This window comes from Amblyraja radiata, chromosome 19 (assembly GCF_010909765.2).
Source record: "Amblyraja radiata isolate CabotCenter1 chromosome 19, sAmbRad1.1.pri, whole genome shotgun sequence".
In the NCBI taxonomy this organism is placed as follows: domain Eukaryota; kingdom Metazoa; phylum Chordata; class Chondrichthyes; order Rajiformes; family Rajidae; genus Amblyraja; species Amblyraja radiata.
Window position 1 is genome coordinate 2,724,342 of NC_045974.1, and position 10,961 is coordinate 2,735,302.

The window sequence follows — 10,961 nt, forward strand, 5'->3', positions numbered from 1 at the left end:
GCATTGACGCAGAGTTCATGAAGTATTCACTGGCCTTTCGGCTTTGATCCTGTTAGTGAAACTCTGCTCCCCATCATAAATTACATGGGTTACATCACAAGCAGAATTAAACGCCAGCAGAACTAAAGAATAGATCACAATAATTCTCTGCCTCAGAGGGCAGTGGAGGCAGGTTCTCTGGATGCTTTCAAGAGAGAGCTAGATAGGGCTCTTAAAAATAGCGGAGTCAGGGGATATGGGGAGATGGCAGGAACGGGGTACTGATTGGGGATGATCAGCCATGATCACATTGAATGGCTCGAAGAGCCGAATGGCCTACTCCTGCACCTATTGTCTATTGTCTATAATACAAACACGAAGGTAGACAAAAATGCTGGAGAAACTCAGCGGGCGAGGCAGCATCTATGGAGCGAAGGAATAGGTGACGTTTCGGGTCGAGACCCTTCTTCAGAGGTTGATTGGAGTCTGAAGAAGGGTCTCCGGCCCGAAAAGTCACCGATTCCTTCGCTCCATAGATGCTGCCTCACCCGCTGAGTTTCTCCAGCATTTTTATCTACCGTCGATTTTTCCAGCATCTGCAGTTCCTTCTTAAAAAACACAAACATGGGTAACGTTAGTGATGGAATACTTTTTTAATCAGTGCTAAATAAATAAAATGGCAGATGCGGCCCCCGATACTGATGGTACTCCACGCACGCAGTTAAATTAGCACGGTAAACTGAACAGCAACGTCCCAATCATACTCAGGGGCTGTGCACATCACGGTCGGTCATCTGGAGGCTTTTTCCGGGCCTCAGCTTCCTTTTTGAAGTCTAGAAACTTCTGGTGGATATTTGGAATCTAAAAAGAGATCAAAAGTTCGAGAGGTCAGCTTTCTAATGTCCGCAGGTCATAAATTCTAGGAGAAGAATTGGGCCATTCGGCCCATCGAGTCTACTCCGCCATTCAATCATGGCTGACCTATCTCTCCCCCCTAACCCCATCCTCCTGCCTTCTCAAAAAAAAAACCCTGACACCCGCACTAATCAAGAATCTGCCAATCTCCGCCTTACAAATATCTATTGACAGCCTCCACAGCCGTCTGAGGCAATGAATTCCAGATTCACCACCCTCTAACTAAATAAATTCCTCCTCATCTCCTTCCTAAAGGAATGTCCTTTTATTCTGAGGCTGTGGCCTCTGGTCCAAGACTCTCTCGCCTGTGGAAACATCCTCTCCACATCCACTCTATCCAGGCCTTTCACTATTCAGTAAGTTTCAATGAGGTCCCCCTAGTGAGTAAATACTCTACTCTGGCCAAGGAAGACCTAAAGACAAGACTAATTTTGTCTGAAGAGTCCTGACCCAAAACGTTGCCTGCCCATTCCCTCTACAAGCGCTGCCTGACCCGCTGAGTTACTTTGTGCTTAGTTTGGGACCAGCTCTGTAAGAAACTGCAGAGAGTTGTGGACGTAGCCCAGTCCATCACACAGACCACACTCCCCACCATTGTAGATGTAGCCCAGTCCATCACACAGACCACACTCCCCACCATTGTAGATGTAGCCCAGTCCATCACACAGACCACACTCCCCACCATTGTAGATGTAGCCCAGTCCATCACACAGACCACACTCCCCACCATTGTAGATGTAGCCCAGTCCATCACACAGACCACACTCCCCACCATTGTAGATGTAGCCCAGTCCATCACACAGACCACTCCCCACCATTGTAGATGTAGCCCAGTCCATCACAGACCACACTCCCCACCATTGTAGATGTAGCCCAGTCCATCACACAGACCACTCCCCACCTTTGTTGATGTAGCCCAGTCCATCACACAGACCACACTCCCCACCATTGTAGATGTAGCCCAGTCCATCACACACACCACACTCCCCACCATCGACTCCATCTACACTTCACGCTGCCTTGGGTGAGCAGCCGACATAATCGAAGACTTGTCCCTGTCCCACCCCGGTCATTCCTTCTTCTCCCCGCTCCCGTTCCGGCAGAAGGTACAGAAGCTTGAAAGCGCGCACCACCAGACTCAGGAACAGCTTCTTCCCCTCTGCTATGAGAGTCCTGCACGGTCCTTCCATAAGCTAGGGTACTGTCCCATTCACCTCTACCCCATTGCGGACATTAGACTCTGTCTAAGGAAATGATGCACTACAATGCTGAGAACTATATTCGCTTTTTGCTCTTTACCTATTGTACTTGAATCTGTCAATCTGTTATATCCAGTGACAGCAACGTACAGCCTTCTGTGGCAATGAATTCCACAGATTCACCACCCTCTGACTAAATAAATTCCTCCTCATCTACTTAAAGGAACGTCTTTTTATTCTGAGCTGTGGCCTCTGGTCCTAGACTCTCCCACTTGTCTGCCTGACCTGCTGAGTTACTCCAAAACCTTCTGCTGGGTTTGGGAACAGCTCCATAAGAAATTGTGGAGAGTTGTGGACGTAGCCCAGTCCAACACCTCTCTCCCTCTCTCTGTACCTCTCTCTCTCTCTCTCTCTCTCTCTCTCTCTCTCTCTCTCTTTCTCTCCCTCCCTCCCTCTCTCTCTCTCTCCCTCTCCCCCCCTCCCTCCCCCTCTCTCCCCCCCCCTCCCCCCCCCCCCCTCCTCTCTCTCCTCTCTCCCCCCCCCCCCCCCCTCTCTCTCTCTCTCTCTCTCGCTCTCTCTTAATAGTTTTGTTCAATGTTCCAGCCACATCTGCAGTTCCTTGTGTCTCTCTTGATTAACACAAAGCTTATTGTTTAGCTCATTGGAACTCCCTCTATGGAGGTTGGGTAACAGCTCCTGGTTTTAGACAATTTATTCACAATTAAAATTAGAGCATAGGTGCATAATGGATCTATCAAATCTTGAAATGAAAAGGTAATATTACAACTATGTATTGGAGAGGGTGCAAAAGAGGTTTTCCAGAATGCTGCCTGGATTAGAGGTTGGACAACTTCGTGGGACAAATTTGGGTAGACACAAAATGCTGGAGAAACTCAGCGGGTGAGGCAGCATCTCTGGAGAGAAGGATTGGACGACGTTTCGGGTTTCTCCAGCATTTTGTGTCTACCTTCGATTTAAACCAGCATCTGCAGTTCTGTCTTACACATTTTGGACAAATTTGGGTCGTGTTCTCCGTGGTCTTGGAGGCTGAGGGGAGACCTGAGAAATAAATAACTTTTATGCCAGGGTGGAAATGTCACACACTGCAAGGCATAACGTTAAGGCGATACTTTAAGGTGCCACAGGAGGCAGTGGAGGCCTTATCAATGGATATATTTGAGGCAGAGATAGATAAATTCTTGATTAGTACGGGTGTCAGGGGTTATGGGGAGAAGGCAGGTGAATGGGGTTAGGGGGGGAGAGATCGATCAGCCATGATTGAATGGCGGAGTAGACTTGATGGGCCAAATGGCCTAATTCTGCTCCTATCACTTATGAAGGGAACAAAGTTTTGGGCAGCTTTGATTTTACACAGAGGGTGGAGGGTATCTGGAGCATGTTGTCAGGGGTGGTGGTGGAGGCAGATACGATAGGGGTGTTAAAAGTCTTTTGGGTAGGTTGATGGATATATACAGGCAGGAAGAGGAGATTATTTTAGATTGGCATCATGTTCGGCACGGACATTTACTGATCCAGGTGAAAATAATGGCACGTGAAATGTTATGATTCTCAGTCAATACTTGATTGCAGGAACAAATATATAGTTATATATAAGACTTAACTGATACACTGAGTTTAGATATCACAACTGATATGAAGTTATCCATGTAACTTAGGATAACTCATAAACATAACCTTCATAAACACACCTGATAATTCTGGGCCAGATACATTCCCACGAAGTTGCCAAGTGTAAACCCGACCTGAAAGACAACACATACTTAGCATCAGTTCAAAGTATCTAAGAAGGAACTGCAGATGCGGGAAAATCGAAGGTAGACAAAAATGCTGGAGAAACTCAGTGGTGAGGCAGCATCTATGGAGCGAATTAAATAGGCGACGTCTCGGGTCGAGACCCTTCTAAGGGTCTCATAGAAACATAGAAAATAGGTGCAGGAGGAGGCCATTCGGCCCTTCGAGCCAGCACCGCCATTCATTGCGATCATGGCTGATCGTCCCCAATCAATAACCCGTGCCTGCCTTCTCCCCATATCCCTTGATTCCACTAGCCCCTACAGCTCTTTCTAACTCTCTCTCTTAAATCCATCCAGTGATTTGGCCTCCACTGGCCTCTGTGTGCCCTCGACCCAAAACGTCGCCTATTTCCTTCACTCCATAGATGCTGCCTCACCCGCTGAGTTTCCCCAGCATTTTTGTCTAGCATCAGTTCAAAGTAAATCACTCCCTCAACGAGATGACTAAAATACTTGGTTACAGTTTGGTTTCAATACACAAAGGTATTCTCCACCGCCCAATGTTTAAATGGAGGGTCTACTGGGATTAGAAAAGATAGACGGGCCATAGATAATGCCTGCTGCATGCCCTCAAAGGGTTCTGAAGACAAGTTTTAAGAAACAAGAGGCAAAGTGCTGGAGGAACTCAGCAGGTCAAGCAGCATCCAAGGAGGCATCTAATAGAGGGTGGTTTATAGACAATAGACAATAGGTGCAGGAGTAGGCCATTCGGCCCTTCGAGTCAGCACCGCCATTCAATGGGATCATGGCTGATCATCCCCAAATAGTACCCCGTTCCTGCCTTCTCCCCATATCCCCTGACTCAGCTATCCTTAAGAGCACTATCTAGCGGAGAAGGAGGGCGTGAGGGGGAGGTGCATCAGAGTCAGGTGGCCAATAAGTGGAACCAGATAAGAGGAAGACTGGCTCCATCTACCCCGCCATCCTCCTCTTACCTGGTTTCACATATTGTCCACCTGGCTCTGACGCAACCCCCCTCACTCCCTCCTTCTCCGCTAGATAGCTAGATAGGGCTCTTGAAGATAGTGGAGTCAGGGGATATGGGGAGAAGGCAGGAACGGGGTACTGATTGGGGAATGATCAGCCATGATCACATTGAATGGCGGTGCTGGCTCGACCTATTGTCTATTGTCATGCAAAACAAAGCTTTTTACTGTACCTCGGTACACGTGACGGTAATAAACCTGAATCCCTGCTGCCCCCCCCCCCGTTCATTTATACACCATGTTATAAGATAGCCAGGCCCCAAAGCTTTGAAATTCCGCCCTCATTTACTCCGCTCTCTATTCTCATTGAAGATGCTTTTTTTAAAAGCTGCTTGTGTTCCAAGATCACTCTCTTAATAGCTCATGATGTGGCACCCACCCAACTCTGTCTCGCAACCCTCCTGGGATGTTTTCCTCCATTAAAACACAGAATAAAGACCTGAATTATTGAAATAAATGCCCGAGGAGATGCAAAGACAACAATTTTAAAAATCCCCCATCTCTAATTAGTCTCAGCTGCTTTGGATTAACGGGCCTCCGAGCTGCCGCTGTGATGAACACTGCACGCTGAGTCACAGCTGAGAGTGGAGCGCATGCACTGGAAAATATTTATCAAACTTCCAAAGCCAAGACTGTTCAAAGCATTCAACATTCCTGTTTCAATTGGGAGCTGACTGAGAAGAGTATGTACATATTATTTGTACAAATTATAACATATGGTGATTGTTAAAGTAGCAAACCTACAATAATTCTCTTAGAAACATAGAAAATAGGTGCAGGAGGAGGCCATTTGGCCCTTCGAGCCAGCACCGCCATTCATTGTGATCATGGCTGATCTTCCACAAATAGTAAACCCGTGCCTGCCTTCTCCCCATATCCCTTGATTCCGCTAGCCCCTAGAGCTCTATCTAGCTTTCTTTTAAATTCATCCAGTGAATTGGCCTCTACTGCCTTTTGTGGCAGAGAATTCCACAAATTCACAACTCTGGGTGAAAAGGTTTTTTTCTCATCTCAGTTTTAAATGGCCTCCCCATTTTTCTTAGACTACGGCCCCTGGTTCTGGACTCCCCCAACATTGGGAACATTTTTCCTGCATCTAGCTTGTCCAGTCTTTTTATAATTGTATATGTGTTTATAAGATTCCCTCTCGTCCTTCTAAATTCAAGTGAATACAAGCCCAGTCTTTCCAATCTCTCCTCATATGTCAGTCCCGCCATCCCAGGGATTAACCTGCTGAACCTACGTTGCACTGCCTCAATAGCAACAATGTCCTTCCTCAAATAAGGAGACCAAAACTGCACACAATACTCCAGATGTGGTCTTATCAGGGCCCTGTACAACTGCAGAAGGACCTCTTTACTCCTATACTCAAATCCTCTCGTTATGAAGGCCAACATGCCATTAGCTTTCTTCACTGCCTGCTGAACCAGCATGTTTACTTTCAGTGACTGGTGTTCTTCTGACGCCTTCTAAAGTATTGGGTTAATTAGTTTTGACAAGAGCCAGAAAATATATGGCTATGTAGAGCCAGAAGCAGAAAATATATATATGGGAGTATTTACTCTGTAATAGTAAAATAATCTGTCACAAAAACAAAATGCCTATATATATACATTTTCAAGAATTTTCAAATGCCTTTATAGGGGGCACAGATACGCAACTGGCAAAGCCGCTGCCTCACAGTGTCAGAGACCTGGGTTCGATCCTGACCTCAGGGGCTGTCTGTGTGGAGTTTGTACATTCTCCCTGTGACCGCGTGGGTTTCCTCTGGGTGCTCTAGTTTCAACCCACATCCCCCAAAGACGTGCGGGCTTGTAGGTTAATTGGCCTCTGTAAATTGTCCCTAGCTCGTGGGGATGGATGCAAGTGGGATAACATAGAAAGACATTGAGTGCTGGAGTAAGTCAGTGCGTCAGGCAGCATCTCTGGAGAACATGGATAGGTGACATTTCGGGTCAGGATAGCATTGTGACGTAACAGTGCCAGAGAAAAAGTCCAATGAGGTAGGTTAAAGATATGGATTGGTCTACAGTTAGATCTCTAAGTTTTCATTTAGTTTAAACATTGTAAAAGCCCTCCGAGTCCATGCAGACAACTCAACTCATAGTATCAATCACCTGTTTACACTATGCTGCCCCTCAGGCTCCTATTAAATCATGCTCCTCACACCTTAAACCTATGTCCTTTGGTTGTGGATTTCCCTACTCTGGGTAAATAACTTGGTTTTACCCAGACGTCCAACATCTGCAGTTCCTGGTGTCTACCCAGATGTTACTCTGCCCCCCCCCCCCCCCCTCCCTGGGTCCTTCCAACACTTGGTCTTATACTCAAGTCCAACATCTGCAGTTCCTGGTGTCTACCCAGATGGTGTTTTATTCAGTCCAACATCTGCAGTTCCTTATTTCCTCAGATGTTGCCCACCCCCTGAGTCTCTCCAACACTTGGTATTTTACTCAGCAGTGCAACATCTGCAGTTCCTGGGGTTTCCCCAGATGTTGCCCGTGCCCAAGTCCCATCGACACTCAGTGTTTTACTCTGGAGTCCAACATCTGCAGTTCTTTGTCTCTCCAGATGTTGCCTGCCCTCTGAGTCCCTCCACTTGGTGTTTTACTCAGGATGCCAACATCTGCAGTTGCTGGTGTCTATCCAGATGTTGTTTTTCTCAGGAGGCCAACGTCTGTGGTTTCTCCCCAGATGTTGCCTGACCATCTGAGTCCCTCCAACACTTGCCGTATTACTCAGGGGTCCAACATCTGCAATTCATGGTATCTCCCCGAATGTTGCCCACCCCCGAGTCCCTCCAGCACTTGGTGTTTTTCCCCAAGAGTCCAACATCTGCAGTGTTGCAGATGTTGCAACACTGTTGTACTGGTTTGTAGCAGTTCCTTGTCTCCCCAGATGTTGCCTGCCCTCTGAGTCCCTCCAGCACTTGGTGTTTTTCCCCAAGAGTCCAACATCTGCAGCTCCTTGTCTCCCCAGATGTTGAATCCCTCCAACAACTTGGTGTTTGACTCCCTCTAGTCAAACCGCTACCTTGGGCCAACAACCCTCCATCTTTCTCCACCAAGGTACCAGACAGGGGCAGGAGGGTGTCCCCCTGTCCCCGATAGACGGCTACTCCACCCCAGGCCGCCCCTCTACTCACCAAGAACTGGAACATGCTGAGCTCCCGACCTCCTCCTCCACACTAGGCCGCCGCCGCCGCCGTCTCCCAGCGACGCCTGCGCACGCGCGCCACAGCCGCCGCCATCTTGGGAAGGTCGCCATCTCTCTTTTGGGAAGGACAGAATGTCGCCATCTTGGGAAGGTCTCCATCTTTTCCTGGGTAGGGAAAGGTCGCCATCTTGGGTAGGTCGCCAACTTCAATTGGGGAAGGAGGGAATGTCGCCATCTTGGGAAGGTCGCCATCTTTTCCTGGGTAGGGAAGGTCGCCATCTTGGGTAGGTCGCCAACTTCCATTGGGGAAGGAGGGAATGTCGCCATCTTGGGAAGGTCGCCATCTTCCTGGGGTAGGGAAGGTCGCCATCTTGGGTAGGTCGCCAACTTCCATTGGGGAAGGAGGGAATGTCGCCATCTTGGGAAGGTCGCCATCTTTTCCTGGGTAGGGAAAGGTCGCCATCTTGGGTAGGTCGCCAACTTCCATTGGGGAAGGAGGGAGTGTCGCCATCTTGGGAAGGTCGCCATCTTCCTGGGGTAGGGAAGGTCGCCATCTTGGGTAGGTCGCCAACTTCCATTGGGGAAGGTGGGAAGGCCGCCATCTTGGGTAGGTCGCCGTCCCGCAGCAATGAACCAAGAGCAAGTAGTCCAGAGCGTTTTGTTTTTCACCTGTCCCATAATATACATACACATACACATACAAACAAACAAACAATAATAGTGCAAAATAAGTTCTACATCAACTGGAGTCTGAGCAAGAAGGCACCTTATGCAGTGGAAATAATATATTTCCCTTCATTTCATGGCAGTTATGATAATAATAATAATGGCATTTCACAGCCTTTTGGATATGTATATGGATATACAAGGAATGGAGGGATATGGACCTTTTATGGATTTTTAGTATCACATACACCAGGATATAGTGGCATTTTGTTTTTGCATACAGATCAGTAAGATTATTGTCGTTATATAAGCACAATCAGCGGTTAAGACAATATTGTATCGAAACAGCCCACTAAGTCTATATGCAAAAGTCAGCAGGTTTGGCACAATTTCACCGAGATTAGGCAGATTAATATTTGACTTTATCTCAATCTCAAGAGTCCATTTTAATTGTTATAATGTGCAGGTAGATAAAAGGTCTTAGCATTATGTTCAGCAGTCTGGCATTGTGCAGCACTGTTCCATGTTCTATGACATGGGGTGAATTTTAATAGCATAATTCAGTCCTATATTTATATATATGTGTGTGTGTGTACATATATATATATATGTGTGTGTGTATACATATATAAACTATGCAAGCATATGAATAAATGTGATAAAAGGAACTGCAGATCCTGGTTTAAGATCCCCCAAGGAAGGATCTGACATGGACAACACACACTGCCATACTGGTGAGTAAGGCAAAGCAGCGCCTTTACCACCTCAGGCAGCTGAGGAAATTCATAGTCTCTCTGAGGATTCTTCAGTGCTTCTACTCTGGGCTGTAGAAAGCATCTTGTCTGGCAACATCACAAACTGGTTTGGGAACAGCTCTTCCCAGGACAGGAAGACTCTGCAGAGAGTAGTGCGTTTGGCCGAACGCACCATGGGAACTACACTCACCCCCCTGCAGGACCTATACACCAGGAGGTGCAGATCCAGAGCCAGCAAGATAATGAAGGACCCCTACCACCCCAGCAACAGACTGTTCCAGCTGCTATGGTCTGGCAAATGCATCCGCTATCATGCTGTGAAAACAGAGAGGATGAGACGGAGTTTCTTCCCACAGGCCATCAGGACTGTGAACTCTTATCTCACCAGGGACTAATTTACTGTACTCATTTACTGTTGTGTTGTGTTGTGTCTTTTGTAAACAATTATTTTCTAACATGTAAATACTGATTCTGTTCTATTCTGTTCTGCAGTTTTTGCACAATCCGCAGGCATTGCCACCTTCATTTCACTGCACATCTTGGATGTGTATGTGACAAATAAAGTTGACTTGATTCCAAAGATAGTGCTTGAGTAACTCATTGGGACAGGCAGCATCTCTGGAGCGAAGGTATTCCTTCTAGCTTTGTCGTAAACCAGCATCTGCAGTTCCGCCCTACACACATTGTACTAACACACACAGACACATAGGCAGACACAGCCACACAGACAAACATAGGCAGACAGAGACACGCACAGGCAGACAGAGACACACACAAGCAGACACACACAGGCAGGCACAGACACACACAGGCAGACACAGACACACACAGGCAGACACAGACACACACAGGCAGACACAGACACACACAGCCAGACATAGACACACATAGGCAGACACAGACACACACAAGCAGACACGCACAGGCAGACACAGAGACACATAAGCAGACAGACACACACAGGCAGACACAGACACACACAGGCAGACACAGACACACACAGGCAGACAGAGACACATAGGCAGACAGAGACACATAAGCAGACAGACACAGACACACACAGCCAGACATAGACACACATAGGCAGACACAGACACACATAGGCAGACACAGACACACATAGGCAGACAGAGAAACACACACACACAGGCAGACAGAGACACATAGGCAGACAGAGACACATACACAGACACACACAGCCAGACATAGACACACATAGGCAGACATAGACACACATAGGCAGACACAGACAGACTCAGACACATAGGCAGACGGAGACACACAAGCAGACACACACAGGCAGACACAGCCAGACATAGACACAGACACACACACACACAGCCAGACATAGACATAGACACACACAGCTACAAACACAGCGAGAGAGAGATTGAGGTCAATTTGAGGGAAGCAGGTCAAAATGTGACCTCCCCAAGATGGCGTCGCGGGGTTGCCCTCACTGCGCGGCACGTCACGTCCGGCCGGGCGGCG

The 10,961-nt window shown here is 47.6% G+C and overlaps 1 protein-coding gene across 1 annotated transcript; it reads right to left on the reverse strand.

Moving 5' to 3' along the window:
• Nucleotides 1-613: 613 nt before the first annotated feature.
• stmp1 (short transmembrane mitochondrial protein 1) lies at nucleotides 614-8,150 on the reverse strand. The gene is made up of 3 exons (XM_033037455.1): nucleotides 8,039-8,150; nucleotides 3,803-3,856; nucleotides 614-840 (listed from the first exon to the last, which is right to left on the reverse strand). The coding sequence occupies exons 1-3, from the start codon at nucleotides 8,051-8,053 to the stop codon at nucleotides 760-762; spliced, it is 150 nt and encodes a 49-aa protein (XP_032893346.1). The 5' UTR covers nucleotides 8,054-8,150; the 3' UTR covers nucleotides 614-759.
• Between the last annotated feature and the right edge of the window lie 2,811 nt (nucleotides 8,151-10,961).

What these genes read in the sequence shown, in the direction of transcription:
- stmp1 (XM_033037455.1), bottom strand. An exon ending in ATCTGGCCCAGAATTATCAG is followed by an intron (nt 841 to 3,802) that starts GTGTGTTTATGA and finishes ATCTCTTTTTAG; the next exon opens with ATTCCAAATATCCACCAGAA.